This window comes from Saimiri boliviensis, chromosome 2, assembly GCF_048565385.1.
Source record: "Saimiri boliviensis isolate mSaiBol1 chromosome 2, mSaiBol1.pri, whole genome shotgun sequence".
Lineage (NCBI taxonomy): Eukaryota > Metazoa > Chordata > Mammalia > Primates > Cebidae > Saimiri > Saimiri boliviensis.
In genome coordinates, this window is record NC_133450.1 from 94,532,872 (window position 1) to 94,552,445 (window position 19,574).

A 19,574-nucleotide genomic window follows, 5' to 3' on the forward strand; every position below is an offset into this window, starting at 1 on the left:
TGTTCATTAACTAACATGCTGTTACAAAGCCCGGGAGCTCCTTTGAGAGCAGACAGCGGGAAGTCTGGTCCACCATTGACCACAGCCATCACTCAGTAGAGAAGCGGGAAGGAAATGACTTTCTGGCTTATACCGGCCCTGGTGTGGCTACTTGGGTCTTGGAGGAAGGCTGGTTCAGTGCCTTTCCTGGGCGTATGACAACAACCAGCTGCAAACCATTTGGAAAAGAGAGACTTGAGCAGCCGGAGTGTCTCCAACACTCAGGCGATGTGTCTCTGGCTCCATCCTTCCCTTTGTGTAAGAGAACTGGGACCCTCACGTGACAGACAGGACTCCTATATCCAGTGCATCCCTTCTTTCTCTCCTTCTCTCATACATCCATCATGAGAGAGCATCAACCTGCACCGCCATCAGCCCTGTCATCAACCAGGGACTGTTACATGCTGGGATTCAAAAACAAGTCATAATCTTTGCTCTAAGGTGCTTGCAGTTTCTAGGATCCACATTAAGATATAATGGGCATCAGGGCAGGGAGCTGTGGGAACACATAAGAGGGACCCCTGACCACCACTGCATGTTTCAGCAAAGGAGAAACCACACGAAAGGAACAAAGGATGAAAGGACACTGTATGTGGCCGAGCAGGGCTCAGGGTGGCCACAGATGAAGCTGAAGAGCTTTTCCAAGTCCTTAGCAACCAACTTGCTAAAGAGTTTGGACCCACTAGAGTTTCTTCTTCTTAAAATCGGATACTAGCAGCTTTCCTGATTATCTTAGGATGTTTGCTCTAAGGGCCAAATCCACCAATAGGGGCGAAATATTTTTAAAAAGTGTACAGTGCATATTACTAGTACAGGGCATTATTACTCCAGAAATATTTAGCATTTAATATTATCTGCTGTTTCTCTGCAGTAGTTGATAGAATTGGGAGTCTCAAATCTGAACCCAAGAGGACAAGCTCTGGATGTGTTTGAAGAAAAGGCACAGGCTTACAGAGAAACATGCTCTCCTCCTGTGAGCTGTAATAAACGGAAGGGGTCAGTGTGTGAGTGTGTGTGTGTCTATCTATTTCCTTTCTCCATGCCAGGGACCCAGGCTCAGAAAGCGGCTCAGCTTCACAGTTTGAGAGTGAGCTGAAAAGGAAGGATGATGAATAAAAGCACGTGGAAACATGTTCATTACTCAAGATAGATATGGAAACATCTGCTCCAGCGGCCATTCTAATTCTCCTTTTCCACCACCTATTTTGAGAAGTCTACAATTCTGTACCCCATGGCTCCTCACTCATTCACACCATCTGGTTCATGGGCTTCTGTTTCTGTCTCCTCCCGTTCCCCTGGAACTCTTGTCATCATGGAACAGTGACCTGCTGAGGGCCAATTTCAGGGGACAGTTTTATATCTCCATTGTACGTGACACTTCCATGTGACCTGGCGGGATTCCTTCCTTCAAACACTCCCGACCTTCTGCAAGCATAGCCTGTATTAATGTTCAGCCCCTCCACATCTTATGGTGCTCCTCAAGGCCTATCCACACACTTGACACTTGACACACACTTCTGGGAGTACCTACTACCAGTTACACTCAGACGATACACAACTGGGCCTTTCAAACCTTGCGGGGCTTCTGGACCCTAGACCTGCTCTTCTGGCCACTGACTCGCCATTTTCACTTGGGTGTCCCACAGGCATCTGCGACTCAACCCTTCAAAAGGACCTCCATTTCCCACACCCACTCCTATCTTTTCTGCCCCCAAATGCTGTGACACTCAAACACAAGCCTCGCCACAATCACTAGACTCCCCCTAAACGATCTCTATCCTCCTCCTCCATCCTGACTGCCTCTGTTTTGGTTCAAGGTCCCATCAAGACTTTCTATCCCTTCCTAGTGAGTTTCCTAGTGAGTTTCCCAGCCCACATCCTGCTCCTCTGAAGGCTTCCCACCTCATCACTGTACAGTGGTCTATTTCACCTCAGGAAGATTCCCCTACCTGCTGTGGTAATGACACTGACCAGACTGGGTTGTGAGATCATATGCTGCCATATCTAACTGTCCCAATGCAAGTTCCCAGCTCCCTATGGCAGGAACCATGTATGACTCACAGTTAACCTCCAGTGGACGGGGCAAATTGAGTCCCAGGCAGCTGCTTAGTCAGGGTTCAGTAACTGAACAAAACAGCTCTGAACATAGAGCTCAGAGAGCCACCGCCAATTATGAACTCACTGTGGGCGGGGCCCCAGCGATCTCCTTAGAAATCTATGTGAGGTAAGAATACGGGAGGCAGGCAAGGGCAGGTCACTTTTTTTTCCAACAGCACCATCAGTCCAGCGGTGTCTGGAAATGCCTGAGAAACAGCTGATTCGAGTCTGCCACTGGTGTCTTCAGTGGTAACAGTTACAAACAACCCACTCCCTTACAAAGCAGGAGAGGGAGGGGATCCAGAGAAGAGACAGGAGGGTCAGAGGCTGAGGCCTCAGTGGATGCCTGAGAGAGGTTCCTTCCCACCGCCTCTCATCAGCTCATGCAGGGACACTCAACACACAGGATGTCCAAACATTCGGGTGTCCCGATGCAAGCTGAACCCAGTCATCTGACACACGTAAGCTCTCCTCTCTCACAGAAGTCAGACTCGATAAACTCACAATTTCTTTCCACTTGACCACTGGCTGCCATCACACTTCGCTCTGCATGTTGCATCTTTTTTACTTTCCCATTCCAGTGAACAGGGGAGTCAATATTATTCTAGGTGCAAAATCTGGGACACAGAAAACATCACTAACTCGTCAATGGCATGTCAGGGTCACCCTTGCTACCCGGCTGCCAGAGTGTTCCCCAGGCTGACTTCTGCCAGGCTGCAGGGAATAGAGCTAACAGTAATCTGTCTCCCAGGTGGGTCTGCTTCCTCAGTGATGGAGGATATGAGTGAATCCTCAAGGCTGCTCCAGCAAGAAATCACTATTTTACCCTAACACTTGCAATCAAATCCTTATGCAAAATGTTTTCTGTACTTTCTAACAAAGAAAGAGTAAGTTGGCCTTTTGAATGTTCCCCTAAAGAAAATGCGTTCTCAATTTAAAAATGGCAATAATCACTCAGACAAGCTGCTTGCTCAAGGAGTTAGTATAAAATTAAAAACAACAACAAATAAACCTCAGGTCCAGTTGGATAGCTCACTTGCAATTTGTAATTCACTCTAATTAAGAAGAGGCCTTTAATCATAGATGTGCACGCGAGAAGCCTCTGTCTATCTGTCCAGAGGTTTAAAAAGAAATGTTTCTTATAAAGTTATATATATATATATATATTCTATAAATATACATGTTATATGCATTAAATATACTTTTATATAGCATATATGAAATCATACACACACACATCTTTGTGCACCAGATGAAAAATTCCCCCTCCATTACATGTTTACATGTTTACATGCTCACACAACTTGCTTTAGCCCTGCCTTCCTCAATACTCCGTCCCCTTCCAAAATCCGAAAGCTCCCTGGGATTACTAGAAGAGGTTACCTCTCAAGCTCTGCAGGTTGCAAATACCCACAGAACTTCCCACCCACCACTCCTGCCTCCCAGTACCCGTGAAAAATAATCCCAACCCTGAGGTAGAGGCCATGCTGGTTCACTTGAGAGCGGGATGGGCCTGCCCTCCTTCAGATCTTAGATGAAATCATGTAGTCATTAGGTCCTAAAAAGGACACTGTTACCAGGGAAGCACCCGAACACAAAGATAAGAAGAGGAGCTGTGAAGGCAGCACACAAAATGGGGCAGTAGGCAGCTGATCACCGCTTTTTCTTCGTTGTTGTTGAGATGGAGTCTCACTTCTTTGCCCAGGCTGGATTGCAGTGGCGCGATCGTGGCTCACTGCAACCTCCACCTCCGGGGTTCAAGCAATTCTCCTGCCTCAGCCTCCGCAGTAGCTAGGATTACAGGCATGTGCCACCATACCCGGCTAATTTTTTTTTTTTTTTGTATTTTCTTCTTAGTAGAGACAGGATTTCACCCTGTTGGCCAGGCTGGTCTCGAACTCCTGATCTCAAGTGATCCACCTGCCTCGGCCTCCCAATGTGCGAGAATTACACATGTGAGCCACCATGCCCAGCCTGATCACGGCTTTTAATGTTGGAATCAACTTTTTTCAGCATTTAGCATTTTTGAGATGATTCCTATCAGAGTCACAGGGACCCATTCTGTTGTTAACTGAAAGCCTGAAAGAGCCAACTATGTCTGCCTGCCAAATGCCTTTGACCCTCTCTCTCTGCAGTGTACCTGCTGGTGTTTACCACTCTGGGGGCAGCTGTTCTCAAAACAGACCCTCCCCTGGGAGGGCAGTGAGACCAAAGCACACTGTGGATTCCCTACCCGGTTTGGCCAAGATTTCAGCCCCTGATTGTGAACTGAACACCTCACCGATCTCTACAAATGTATATGACGTAGAGGCACAAATGTACATAAAAGGGGTACATTTGACAGCATTTCATCAGGGCTCTAGGACAGCAGGGCAAGGCAGCCTGGGCCCAGGGAATAAGCATACTGTGGCATCAGGTTCCAAAGTAGCATGTGCAACCAGGAAGTTTCACTTCAAAAGCATTCCCGTTTTCTCTGACTTTGGTAAGGAAACCGCATGATATGCTCGAGAAGGTCTGTTGAAGACGCTTCCAATGGAGAATTTTCCTGGTTCATTTTCCTATGATGAAAGTGGAAACTTTCCCGCATCCAATAACTTACCCTTTCCAAAGACTTCAGAAGATTCTGTCTTTCTTTGAGCTTCTGAATACTGATGACAATTTTGTGTCTTGCACCTTTGGTAACGTTCTGTAATTAAATAACAAGTTATATTTACATATATATTTTAAAACATTATTTTTAAGAATCAGCTTACAGATTCTTGGAGGCCTTTACCATCTTCTTCGTTCCTATATATTCATGGGCTCATCAATATCCACTTACCTATCTCATTAGTATTCATCATCATAAACCTCCTCTTACTAAATATTATTATTATTTTTTGAGACAGGGTCTCACTCTCGTTTCTCAGGCTAGAGTGCAGCGGCATCATCTCAGCTCACTGCACTCTTGACCTCCTGGGCTCAGGTGATTCTCCCACCTCAGCCTCCTAAGTAGCTGGGACTACAGGCCACCACACCTGGCTAATTTTTGTATTTTTAGTAGAGATGGGGTTTTGCAGTGTTACAGAAACTGTTCTCAAACTCCTGGGCTCAAGCGACCTTCCTGCCTCAGCCTCCCAAAGTGCTGGAATTACAGGCATGAGCCAGCCTCCCCAGCCATCTTCTTAATTCTGACTCCATCTGGTGACACATTTGCCTGTGTCTTTAGACCATGCTATTTATCTGTATTCATATATTTCTGTATCTTAGAGAAAGATGTGGAACAGCCAATTATTCTACCCAGCATGAAATTTCTTCATAGTCTTAAAAGATAATTTTTAAGTCATGCACGCTTCCTCGTCTCCAGGTTTTATCATTTCAGTCCTTCTCAGTTTCCCTGAAGGCCCCAACCCCATACAGAAATTCACAGCTTTCTCAAACCTTCCCTGTGAGAAGATGAGCAGCCCAGCAGAGTCCACATGGACTGTCATAAAACACGGGGAATTTCTGTTAGTTTGCAGCCCGACTTTTTGTTTCTCTAAGGAAAACTAGAATAGAAAGTTACTGAAATCCATAATTCAGTCATCTCTTCAGGTGAATGATTAGAATTCACAGTGACAGCTGTGGATTTTGTTGAGCCTAAGGATTCAGTTAAATAGTTTTTGATAATAGATACTGCCAATTTCCTGATAGACATCCCTTTCTCAAAGTTTCTAACACAAACATCCGGTGACTTCTTGCAACTGTTCCATGGAATTCTTCTTAAAGGAAAAGATGGAAATATCAACATCTGTACTAGAAAAACTAAGACTCAAATGACAAATGAACCCTGTCTCTAAGATGAAACACTGGAGGTGTATTTCTGTTTACCCTTAACGTTGGGTTCGAGTGAATTAATTACTCTGAAAAGTTTGTGCTGGCCTCTGGCTTTGCCCTCAGTGTCACTTATTTGTTTTTTTTTCCTCAAGTTGATCAACTGATGACTTAGATTTTTTTTCCTCAACTCTGACCCAAACACAGCAGTGCTCTTAGAAACAGTTCTCATCAATCCCTGGGATGTCAAGGAGCAATCAAGATCCAAAAAGAGGTGGGAGAAATGTTAGGAAGTTGAGATGAGTGCCTTTCATTCTCTGAGAATGTGCAGTGACTTTGGGCTTTGTGTGTGTCTCTACACTGGGAGTCCGCCAGGCCCGCGGGGTCAACTGAGGGTACCGACTAAGCACCGGGAACCGGCGATCTGCGGGGAGGTGTCCGTCCAGACCAGCCATGCCCAAATGGTACAATCTCCTCTTCCTGCAAAGGAAATATTCTTAGCCTATTCAGACCATCAATTCTTTTAAATCATTGCTGAAAGGAAACTGAGGCCAATGTGCAGTATGCAAATAGCATTTTAAACAAGGGAAACAAAGGCATTGGTCAGATCCATTTACTCAGTGCACAGCATGGTCGGAAACATGCTTAGTTTCAGGGGTTCTGTTGACTGGCCTTTGGCATCCACATTGGGGAAAGATGCCTTAGAAGGAAGGGGAACCTTTGTCTTTTTATGACATGCAGAAGGGAAATGAAATCTGAGACCTATGGAAATCTCATTCTCAATGATTTGTTTCATGTTAAAAGACAAAAATATTTTGTATACTTTACTGCAATTTTAACAAAGACTGGCCTGAACATGACTTTTTAAAAATGTTGGGGCGGGTTTGAGGCATGACCTGGTGCTTCTACTCACCAGTCCAGTTAGAAGCTAGCTGGTTTGTAATGGACTAGACAATAGACAATGGATCTGTCACTTCCCAAACAAGCCAAGCCCTGCTGGGGCACAGGGAGACACAGCGGGAAAAGCAAAGGCAGGGCTGGAGACTCTTTGTGGCATGGTCAGATGTGACTTCTCCTGGGAAATTCCACTGATTCCTCCCTAGCACCTGAAACTTTCGAGTGTGCCGAAGTTATGTCTTTTCACAGCACTGGATCTCACCTTCATGTTCCTGCTTTCTGCTTGTCTTCCATCTCCTACTGGACTCTGAAGACAAGAGCCTACCCAGCCTTACTCACCATGGAATGCTGGGCAGCATCCCACAGTTCCCAGGATAGGGCAAGCTACTGTGTGGGCACAGGTATGGATCTAAACCAGGTGGTCCAGGCCTTGAACTTCAGGTCCTGCCTGGGGCACCTCTCAGGGAACAGTCACATCAAGCACATACCTGCGCCTCCAGCTGGCACTCGGTGAGGGCCATCATCTCCTCATAGGTCATCTGGGAGAAAAGCGCGGCGTATTTGTGCAGGCGGAGGCTTTTTAGCCAGGCTGGAACATCTGTGGCACAAGTTATGCGAGAGATGGGGGCAGAAATGAAAGGGAATGAGAAGAGGTGATGAGAGATGGAGGAACAGAGAAAGGAAAGGAGGGTGATGGTCAGAGAAAAAAAAGAAAAAAAAGATACCTTTGTTATGACGTATTTAATTTGAGCTGAGACGAACAACACTCAGGCTAGCCCAGACATTCCTACTGGTGGGCTCCTTCATTCTCCTTAGACCAGGGGTACTAAGTTGGGGTCCATGAGCTTCAGGGAATTCAGAAATTCCCTAAAGTTATATCCCGATTTGTGAGTAGATGGACAGTTTTCTGGGCAGAGGGCCATCCACAGCTTCCATGAGATTCCCAAAGGGAATGTTCATGACCAAAAAGATGGCAGGGAACAGCTGCCTTAGCTGGACAGTTCATCAATTTGGAGAGAGCTGGCTTAGAATGACAGAGCTGCAGGGGCAGACTACGTCCTCAGGATAATTCCTTTGTACAGTCAATGCAGATTTTCACACACCTTTTTTTTCAGCCACGCCCACGGTGATAGGAAAATAGAGGTCACTAATTCCTAGCCTGACTGTCTTCCATCTCCTATTGGACTGATCTTTCCCCATAAAAAATGCCTCCCTGCATATGCCTAAGGGCATCTTTGACTTTTTACTTGATTGTCAACCAGAAACATCTATCAGGACTTGAAAGGCTCAAAGACTGGCTGGGCCACAGAATAATGGGAATTCTAAAGTGCATCTGAAATAACCCCCAAGTCTTGCATTCTAAAGTTAAGAAAAGTAAACAGTAATTGTATTGAAAATCCACAGGAGAACTATTACCTTATCAAATAAAACCAAAAGAAAGTATTTGCCCATATTCTTTAAGTCAGAGTTTTTGAGCTGATAGGATCTTTGGAAAGTTTCCAGAATCATCTTTCCTCATCCCTGAGGGAAGGTTAGCAGGCTATGTTCTTAAGAACTAGTCATTAAGCCTAGATCACAGAGCAAGTGTGTGGTGAAATGGGAACTAGAACCCAGATCTCCTGATTCTTAGCTCTTTCCCATAATGTACCAATTCTTGTAAAGTAAGGACCAAACAGCCGACCAGTGGCTGAAAACCAGTGACTGCAAAGTACTTGGAAATGCTAAAGCACAGGCTAAACATTATTCCTGGTTTTTTTTAAAGTATTATCCATTACCAACCATGTTGACTGTAGGAGTCTACCAACTGCTAAGTACTTTATTCTGAGGCACTGACCACACACATTCCAAAACAAGCGAGAACTTCCACTTTTTCAATGTTTAATGTTGGGATTGATGAAAGAGGCCAGGACTATTCTGAAATCAGGCCCTTCTTCCCGAGTGAACCAACTCTAGGTGTAGGGAATGTGGGTATGGGATAATCTCCTGAACTCAAAGATTTAGGTGGGGATGATGGGCCTGGTGAGATTACTTCTTGATTTGCAGTAATACAGAGGCCAAGGAAGGAGAATTTCCGGAGAACTGACACTGGACAGACAATGGCATCTTAAAAACAGACTCAGTTAGCTCAGGCTAGAAATCACTCCATTCTGTGCTTGAAAGCCCTTCACTCTGCTATGACAAGCAGGGGCCCCTCTGTGCCCGTTATTAACCACCAACAGACAAGGCTTCCCCAAACACATCATACTGACCCCTTACATCATCAAACTCAAACTGCAGTTAGAGCAAGAGTCCAGGACATGGTAGCTCAGGAGTCTGGAACCTTCCATCCTGCAACATCCTGGAGCTATTTTACCAGACTGCGTTTTCCACCATGCTTTTGTTTCTGCTGAAGGAATGATAATGCTTCTGCAGAGCGAGCGGCAATGATTTTAACTACAGCTTTGTCTTTCAGGCCAACGGCATGTTATCACTCTGTCACCAGGTTTCATGTCTGCTATTTACATCTTGAAAGTCCCAAGTCACTGCTCAGAAAACTCAATGATCATGGTTCAGAGAAGCCTGGGTAACCCAATGCTGCTCTTGGGCACAATTCATCACAAAAGAGAAGGGAGCAGCGTCTTGGACCAAACTTTCACTGGGTGCCCTACAGCTGAACCGTGCAAAGTCCACTGATGATGAACAGAATCCCGAGCTATTGAATCGTGTTGTAAACATGGTGCTTTATAAGCCAAGATGATAACATGGTGTTTTAAGAGTCAGAAGGCATGGGGTTGGGTGCAAATCCCAGCTCAATCAGGGCTAGCTCCTTTTCTATAAAACGATTTTGACAACTAGAATTGCCCTGGTTAGAGGAATGGAAGAGCCGGCCTCACTCATTTAGTCAAAATGGGGGTCCACTGGCAGTAGTTTTCCTGGAAGAGGCTCCTATCCAACTTCAAAACATGATGAGTTAGGCCTTCCTCAAGAGTTCCTTCTAGATGCATTCCTGGGCAATGTAAGCTCCTTTTGGCCCTGTTTTCTTGAGGCAGGTACAGTACACATGGACACTGTTTGAGAGCAAGCATCTTCCTATCTCAGCGCCATATGCTCAAAAAGCACTCCTTTTTGTAAGGAGAACTGATTAACAAAGAAGAGGAAATCCCAGTTCTTAAGAACACAGCCTACTAACCTTTCACCCTCTAGATTGTGGTGAGGCACCTTCCCTTGCCAAGGATTAGAACAAAAACTCTGTTAAGAGAGAAACAAACCAGAGAAGCAAAAGCCTTGACCATTTCATTCCCCTCTAGTCAGGAATTCTAATGACTTGGATGCTGGATTCTGAAAGCTGTTGGCCAGGGATAGACTCAAACTAAAAGCTCAGATTTTTTCCCGTGGTCCAGATGCCACACTGTTGGATGCAATGCTAAGGACCACCTACTGTAACTTCCCATTTACCTTTTACATTCTGTGAAGCTGTGGGCTGTGGCTGTGGTTGGAGAATGCAGACAAGCAGGGAGCAGCAGAGCTGGTTCCTGCAGAAGCTGATATGCCACTGAAATCATGCATGCCTCTGGCTGGAACACAGCTGTTTCGCTTCCTTGGCTGCTCCTGATGGACATGTCAATGGGGGTCTCAAACTAGAAAGTCACTCCCTTATACAGTGTGAGAAAGATAAAGATGCTTTTGCTATATGCTGGGCTGACTTCTTTGCCAAGTGTGGGAATCCTGGTATTTGCTCATTCAACATTTATTGAATGCCTAATGGGGCCAGGCTCTGTGAAGACATGACCCTTCCATGAAGGAACTTTTAATCTAGAGAGAATGGCTGACTTACAAAAACTCTAACAGCAACAGGACTAGTGTTGAGTATACGCAATGTTCTAGGGGAGCATAGAACAATGAGCCTTTTGGTTTGCCATAGGGAATGAGGGGTACCTTCAAAGTACAGTAACTTGGAGTCTCCATTAGGATGGCCACAGTGAGGAAGTCATTTCAGGAAGCAGGAAGGAAACGCAGAGTCAAGAGGGCATTCAGGGTAGAGCAGATGCATGGGTGGATGCGGGGAATGGCTAGAGACAAGGTGGGTCAAATAGGCAGGGAGTCAGATGGCTGAGATAGGCGATACCGAACAAAGACAGTAGGCTTCATCTCGTGGGTGGCGAGAAACTGCTGAAACCTGAGTCACAGAACACAATCAGGTGAGTGTGCTAGAAAGGCAATGGCTGTCCACGTAAAGGCTGGCCTGGCAGACGGTGACGGCGGAGGCCAGAAGACGAACCCAGGAAGACCCTGATGATGGCCTGGGAGGCGTGACAGAGGAGAAAGGAAGGATGGAAACTGACAGTACCTGAAGATCAGGGAAGAGCAGGGGGTGGCAGAGACAAAGGAGCTGGAGATGACTTCTTTGATTTGGGTTTGGGGGAACAGCAAGTTTGGGGCAAGGAGAGAGGGTGAACTCTATTTGAGATCAGCGGGCTGTCAATGCCTTTGGGTTATACAGTGGGAGAAGTCAACCAGTAAAAGTCTTGGAAGAAAAGTCTGAGCTGGAGAACAAGGTTCCTTGTCAGTAGCTCATGGTGGCTGTCTTAGCCACGGAAGTGGGTGAATCTCTCTGGCAAAGAGGATGGGGTGAGAGCCATGGTAGAGCTCTGGCAGTAGCAGGCTTTCAGGGGGAAGCGCAAGGAAAGAATGCCAACAGGTGGGAGGTTTCTGGGACAAAGCACCACCATGCGTGTGCACATCAGTGGGTCCCACAGTCTACATCCTTCAGAAAGCTCCTTCTAGACCTTGCTGCAGTCCGCACTGATCTGTCTTCTCATAGTCATTCTTGATAACAGTGCTACACCAGACCCATCTTGTATATGTTCTGTATTTGGTTGCTGGTCTTTACCAGTGGGATCTGGTCTTAAATCATGCTCATTTCTATTTCCTTTATAGAATTCAGATAAATCAGCCACAGGGAGGCTGGGTGGTATGTACAATAGCTCACACAGAAGTGGGGCTCCAGTTAGAACTGGGGCTGCTTTTCTCTAATACATGCTTGCAGAAATGGCTGCAAATTTGAGTCAGACCAACAGACCATGCAGCACCCGACTCACAAACAAGGAAACCCCAGAAGAGGGAAAGATGGGATCAATATTGCTCAAGAGCCCAATATTGAACACAGCATGAAGGGCAGGGAGAAAGGCATCTCTGGAAGAGAGAATCATGAACAGCCTTGTTCCCACGCAAGGGCTCACGTGGGACGACCAACTCCCATTCACCACAGCAAGCCAGGCTCCTCTCAAAAAAAGCTCTCGCCCTCCAAAATATGACTGCACCCTTGGTCTCTAGGGGGAGAAGAGGAAAGCCAACCAAGGGGTAAGAAGGTACCCACTCTTCACTACTGAAGTGAAAAGGAAAATGTTCCTTTCAAAAAGGAAGAGAAGTTTAGCAACATTATCAGGGTTACAGAAGCTTGTCTTTATTTCTGGCCAGAGCAGAATAAGCAGCCCAACTCTGCTCCAGCCTCTGTGCAAGAGAGAGCAGGAGCCTTGGTCTTTGGCCTTGCTGGAGCTGGATCCTCCTCAGCGTGCTCCTTGATGCCAGGAAGTGTCCACGGAGGCCTCCAGGGGGGCTCCAGGCTTGAGGGAAGCATATATGGGTCCTGGAAGGTGAAAGGTGACCTATTTTGGAGTAAAATACCCACTTTGACGTATTAGATACAAAGAGGGCCTAACCTTCTCCCTGCAGTTTCTGTTAGAGATGACGTGTCAAAGTCCTGTTTTAAAGCAGCCTGCTTTGTGTCATTAAGCAGTGGCTGTGTCCATATCAAAGGCCACCTTCTGTGTACCTGCCAGTCCTTAAAGCTTCAGAGGAAGGTATCTGCTTGGTAAGGAGTGAAAGTTAAAAGTCTCATCAGGGCTCTCAGCCTATCTGAGAAGAGTTAGCACAACTCCTGACCCGTGAGCACCCATCCCTGCAGGTCATGTGTTGGCATTTGGAAATGGAAAAAAATAAAGCACATTTATTTAATGCTGGCCTTCCTTTAAGTTAAATGAATTCAAGCAGGCAGCTAGAAAGTCAGTATCAAGAAAATCATGACCGGTTTCAATGGCAGCCATGCCAAAACTTGTCCCAGCCACTCGTGGAGCTGTGCCACTCCCACTCCGTCAGTCAGACCTCTATGACTCTTGGAACTGCTGTATTTGCAACCTTTCTTACAGAAGTTTCTGACAGGTTCCTTTTTCTTAAAGAGGATCTCACTTCTCCATAGTTTTACTATTCTCATTCTTTGAGAGGCAGAAGATCAAAGGTCTACATTTCAAAAACAACTCAAAACCCCTTTGAAAACATGGTGCTACTCTGAAAGAGCCCAAACTGGCTATTTCAGAGTAGACAACCTATTTCCCTTACTATGGAGAGAAAAAGTTTACCTAAGTTTCATCTAAAGAAAGACTCCTTAGAAAAAGCAAACAACCTATGTTCACAGTCAATGGCCCCTCCACTCTTGATTGCTGTTACCATCAAGGTTCCCGGAGCCAATGCTTTCCTTTTCTATTTTTATCATGTCTATATACAAAGAATGCATCAGTTTCAATGACTTCCGTATTTGTGTGCTAACATAATGCCATCCATCATAAGCATATCCAGTTGGTGTTGATTCATAATGGTGAGGCTGAAGCTCACAGCAAGAGAAACAGAGTGCCATTCTCTACCCCTCTTCACACAGGCGAGTACAACAGGAAAGTCACAGAGCTCCTTGCCTTCGAGAAGCCCACATCTAGGGCCTTTTCTACCCAGCTATCTGGAATGAAGTCCCCCAGATGAAACTGGCTTCAGGTAAGTGTAATATTTTGCTGAAACCGTAGGCGAGGAGAGGAAGTCGGGGCTGTTGGCAAGTCTGGGCCAGACAAGAGCATGGTGCACTGTGGAGCCCGTGCAGGGGCTTGCACACCTCCACTGGAACGTTCCACAGTTCCCACACTCACCAAGCCCCCTGCTGCCCCCCATTATATTTCTCCTCTTCTATGCCCTTTGCCTTAGATGACACTGTGACTTTTCCAGATGTCCCAGGCAGAAACCTGGGCATCATCCTAAATTTCTCCTGCTCTGTCCATGTCTATTCAATTGGTTATCAAGCCCTCTCAGCTCTAGTTCGTGAAGAACCCCTAATACTCCTTTATCTCTCTTCTCACTGCTGCTTGTCTCCGTCCCACTTTCTTTTCCCCCTCCATTACTGAAACATCTTCCACCTCTCTGCCGGCCTTCAAATCTGGAATCCCCTGTTCCTTCCTCACTTTGATGTATCTTCCATTCTGCTTTGAAGGTCCTATTTCTAATACATAAACCTAAGCAGGTCATTCTGCTGTAGAGAAGTTCCTTCAACAGCTTTAGGACAAAAGAGAACATCCTTTGCAAGGCCCAGGGTCTGGCTTTTCCCTCTCCAGACCCCTTTTCCCGTGTGCCCTTAACATTCAAGCCATGGGATCCACTTGGTCAAGCTCCCTTGTCACTGTGATTTCCTGAATGCTGTTCCCTCTGCATAGAGTGCCCTTCCTTCTCTTACTATTTGGCTGACTCCCAGAGCTCTGAGACTCAGCTCTAGGCCTCGCCTCCTCTAGGAACTTTCCTTAACTTACCGCCACTTTGAATGAGGGCCATTCATGGTGCCTGCCCTGACCCAAGGCAAGTCTTGAAGAAAGCATGTTTTCACAGCAGGACACTTGGATTCAGTGCCCATTTGTTGCTCATCTGATAGTGATCTGCTTCAGGCAGGAACAGTTTCACTCACCCCTGTCTCCCAGAAACTAGTTAGTCCAAAGCTTCTCTCAGCAGGTGCTCAAAAAAGTCAACTGACTTGAATGAGGACAAAAGTAACCTGTGAATCAGTCATTTTCCCCTTCTTTCTCCTCCCATGTAATGCAGCTACATCATTCATCACAGCTGTGGAATTCTGTTAAGTCTTTGGGTGTTGGGTTTATGTACCATCTTTGAAAACATGGTGCTAATGTAAGTGGCAAATGTGCATCTTCTGCCAACTGACTTGTATACTTTCTTTCTAGGAAATGATGGGAATGTCTTTGCTCTCTTTCTTGGCCACCTGAAAGCCTTGTATGAGACAAGACGCAACAAAGCACATTCCACTCATGAGCTGCCCAGGGAAAGAACAACATTACAGTCGAGTACCAACTCACAATCAAGAACCTTTCCCCTGGGATGAGTCACTGTGAAGTTTTTGAAATAAACAAAGACAAATGGATGTGGAAAGCAAACCAGCCTCCTTAGTCCAAATATATATAACCAGTAGCTTCCACAGGGAAGGGTAAAGGGAAGAAACTGCATATTTCAGTTGTTTCCCATTTCTCTTGGGTTAGTTTCAAGTTGAATGGTGGATCTCATTTTTTCTTTAGCTTGAGATATTATTGTGAGACCTCCACCTCAAGAGACATTTAATCTGTACTTTGAGGTCTACTGAAACCGTCAGGATGGACATTTACTAAAGAAGGAAAACCAAAGCACTGTAGGCAGATGTCATTAATCCTTTGAGAGCAAGAGCTGGTCTATGCGGAAGAGAACTTAGTGACAGTCCCTGGCAGGAATGCTAACGCCCAGACAGGAAGGGGGCTTGATCCATGCATGTGAAAAATGAAAAGAACAAGAATGCTGGGCTTGAGATTCATTCCACACTCTTGACCCAAGAGGTACACTCCTAACGGATGATGTGTAGCCAGACCTGGCCAGTCTAGCTAGATGAAAGGAAAGAATGGATGAATACCACCGTGTTTCAGAGAGAGATTCACAGCTGTTGGCCAGAAAGAGGAATTCACACTAAATCAAGATCAACTATAGTAACTTTTTATTCTTTTCCCAAGGTGCAAGGTGAGGGCAAAATACATTCCCTATGGATTTAAGAACTCTTCCAAATTCTACCAAGGTGTCTCGTTGTTCTTCTAAACTGGATGCTTAACAATTAGAACAATAGCATTAGATGACAGTACCCCAAGGTGGACCAGCATATACTTTACAACAGCTGACACTCCTGCCAAAGGGCCTGGATGAGAGGAAAGAAAGATTGTGGACCCAAAAGGAACAGCCGGCTCTTTTTCAAGGCACCTCACTTGGTCTTATATGTCATTTATTTTTATTTTTTTAATTTGAGATGGAGTCTCACTCACTGTTACCCAGGCTGGAGTGCAGTGGTGTGATCTTGGCTTACTGCAACCTCTGTCTCCTGGGTTCAAGTGATTCTCCAGCTTCAGCCCCCCGAGTAGCTGAGATTACAGGTGCACACCACCACACCTGACTAATTTTTGTATTTTTAGTAGAGACAGTGTTTTGCCATGTTGGCCAGGCTGGTCTTGAACTCTTGACCTCAGGTGATCTGCCAGCCTCAGACTCCCAAAGTGTTGGGATTACAGGTGTGAGCTACCGCCCTGGTCATATCTCATTTATTTAAAAGTGTGAATTATCTTTAAAACTGTAAACCAGCAACTGCTCTTAGACACAGAGCTCAAAGGACAAACCCCTGGGTTATGAGCAGGGCTGCTTCTTGGGTACACTCCTAGGAAGCCATTTTGAATAATATCTGGTGGCGGAAAAGTCTACAGCAGTGGCATCTTGCGGCAGGGCTGGGGAGGGACATTTGTGTTGAACAAATACTGGCCCGTGACACTTTGGAATGCTAGTGTTTTTGGATGTAGACACCTTTTCTGTCTGACCTTTCAGCTAAACTGCAAATACACTTTTCCCACAAATAGAATCCTTCATCATAATGTTTCTTCCTTCAAATATTTTTTGCCATTTAACTTGCTAATGACTTTATACTTGGAATCCCAATCCCGTTCTCGGAAGAAGGAAAGTTCAATAGGTCAGCAGAAGGGAAATACACCCAGCCATCAAATAGCCTGTTTTCTGGCTACACCCCTTGGGCCTACAAAGAAAATCCAGGGTATGAGATCTTGTGTCATTTTTCTGATTGAATAGGCTCTGAGGTGACCATTCTCACTGATTCTAAAGAAAGAAATCAAATAAGCTTAGATACGGTATATTCCTTAACCTTTGCAATATTTTGACTTTTGTCCTAAAATGAGGATAGGGCATTATTCAATTTTTCTCTCATTTCTCTTTAAAAACCTGTTATCTTTATTTCTCACCTCAAAATGGTAGCGCTCAAAGAGCATACCTTTACCTACTTTGGAAGAATGTCAAAAGTGTACATGAGTGCCTCAAAAAAAAAAAAAAAAAAAAAAGAAAGAAAACAAAGTAAAAGGAGGAAGAATAAATGTCCAAAAACCAGAGAGTGGAATCAGCATTCTTCTATGGGTGAGATCTTTACCTTGGTGAACGCTCCTCCTATAGGATCCTCCTTGCCCTTCAAACACAAAGGTCAATGCCTCCTCCCCAGTTACTCGTTAGAACCACAGCATAGGCTTTCTTGGAAACTTGCTGTCCAGACATCGAACTTCACTTGGAAAGAAGCTAGTCAAAAGCAATGGCTGCCTCAGCCTCCCATGGTCCTTCAGCTATTTTGATGCCCATTGCCGGATGCCAAGTCAGGTTTATCTAAAACAGCGTTGAGCCTCACCTGCTACTCATCACCTGGGGCTCAGCTGCTTGAACACATAACCATGCAGCATAAACTCAGAAATGGGTTTTGCTAGTGCTCCCATAGTGTGATACAATTCCCTGAAGACTCTGAAATAGAAAGAGGACACACATCCCCTTCGTGCCCCAGTGCCACATGGTTTTTGCTGCCTGTTATATACCTTTAAAGACCCATTTGTAGCACCAGAGGAAAACATCGAGACACATCCCGTCACTCTGGGCCCTCAGCACTGGAACCATCGATAGGATGGAGGCAGGATAGAGAGGCCTAAGCAAGAGGGAGATTCAAGGAATGTGCCAGGGGAGCAGTTTCATGTTAGCCTCATTCCCAGAGTTGAAAAGCTCCATTTTCCAGCCTGGTGCGCCCTTATAACCGGCACCTGGGCAATCATGGGCATGCTTTCTGTCCAGGCTTCCATGAAGGGAGAGGCAGGGGAATCAGTACAGAGCTTCCTATGTCAACACTGACTGTTTACGAGGGGAAGATCAGAAAACAGCAAAACCTCAGGACTATTAATGCCAGCTAAGAGGGTGTTCTCAGAGCCTCCCCTCAGTATGCTTGTGGTTACTGTTCACCATCTCACATTGTTACTAGTATGTCTCTCATGCGCATCTTTGCCTAAGGGCTTCCCAGCCCTTGTACAACTGGAGTCTAAAAATATAGCATGCACGTATCCTCTTTGTACCTATCATAAGTCATTTGGAAATCTATCTCCTGAAGAATATCTTTAGAAGAGGGTCGATTCACAAGGCAATGGAGGAATTTATTTATGTTGCACAAAAGGCCTTTATCACCTGTATGCAAATCTGTTAGCAGGATTAAAACACTGTTAGAGAGTCACAGTGGTATTTTCATGTCCCTTAAATAGAAGCAGAGGAAAGGGTTTAAAGGTTTTTTTTTTTTGGCTATCAACGAGAAGAGGAGAGAGAAAGGAAGCACTACTGCATTAAGATAAATTTAAAAAGGAAAAAAAACTCCGTGGTTTGTTTTTCTGAGTTATTGACAGGTCCCTGGCCACAGCAACCAGGTGGAAGGCTGCAGCAGCTCGGTAGCTTTTCAAACAGAAGATCCTATCACAGTTAGCTGTGTCTCATTTAATTGTCGGCAAGTCACCGCAATGCAAAGAAACAAAAACAGAGAGAGAGACAGAAAGAGTGTTGACCTCTCTAACTCTGGTTCCTATTTCCCAGATTTTGGCAAGAAGCACTGGAAGGAGAATCTGAGCCCTTTCTGCCATGGTCAGCCTGGAGTTCTGGAAGGGACAGGTCAAATGCGTAAGCCTGAGGAAGGGGTGGGCTCCTTCTCTCCTGCTGACTACCTCTCTTATTTTTACCCTCTGGACTCCGATAAAGGGAGGGGCTCTGTCCCCAGCGGTTTCTCATTTAGTCACTCACCTTTCATACCACTACCTTCTTCTTGGAATGTGTTACGAGCAGTGGTCTGATCTTCTAAGTGTTCACTCCCACCACTTCCTGAAGAGGCTACACTGCTTTGTGGAGACAGGGGGGCATGATCGGATGGGAGGCACTGAGGTCCTCTAGCTCGTAAGTCCTCATGAGACATCCATCCATGTCCTAGAGGCTGGTTTGGCACATTCATGGGTGGGGTAAGGGACACAGATCGTTTCAAAGGGCTGTGGTGTGCCTGGCCTGAGAGAACTGGAAAAAAAAAATAAAATGAAATAGGTTATTCCCCCCCCTTTATCCTGGGACGCCAAAGAACCCACAATACCTCTTCACCCTGAGAGATACCACTAACTGTCTTACAACTCCATCCATGGTCACAGCAGGTTGAACACAGGCCTGGCATGGTCGTTTTCTTCAGGTGGTTTAAAGGGATGCAGTCTGTCCCTCTCAGTGGGTTGGGCTTCTCCAAGGAGGCCACACCTATAGTGCCCACACATTGGTCCTTAACCTTTGTGGATCTGGATCTGGTTTCGGTTCTAACTCTAGAAATCAGGATTCACAGGAGTGGCCCAAAAATCAGGCAAGGCTTGATAGCCATCTGCCAAAACAAAAAGAACCTGGACTGGACAAGTTTGTTGTTGTTTTTTTAAACATAAATTCTGACATTACCCATGTTGTTCAGGAGGACATCTTGAAGGGCAGGCAGGCTGGCCGGCCATTGTTTGGGATCTTTGCAGGGCTGAACGAGAAGAAGGTGGACTAATCTTTCCAACCAG

General features: G+C 45.6%; 1 protein-coding gene across 3 annotated transcripts in view; it reads right to left on the reverse strand.

The window, feature by feature from the left end:
• SAMD4A (sterile alpha motif domain containing 4A) overlaps window positions 1-19,574 on the reverse strand; it is a 234,920-nt gene that overhangs the window by 37,221 nt on the left and 178,125 nt on the right. For 2 of the 3 annotated variants that reach the window (XM_039468731.2, XM_074393923.1), the window contains exons 4-6: window positions 18,787-19,050; window positions 7,314-7,423; window positions 4,736-4,822 (exon numbers count right to left, since the gene is read on the reverse strand). In XM_039468731.2, the coding sequence (XP_039324665.1) occupies window positions 4,736-4,822; window positions 7,314-7,423; window positions 18,787-19,050 (461 nt within the window). The remainder of the gene's footprint in view (window positions 1-4,735; window positions 4,823-7,313; window positions 7,424-18,786; window positions 19,051-19,574) is intronic. The other variant, XM_074393924.1, reaches the window with a different exon arrangement.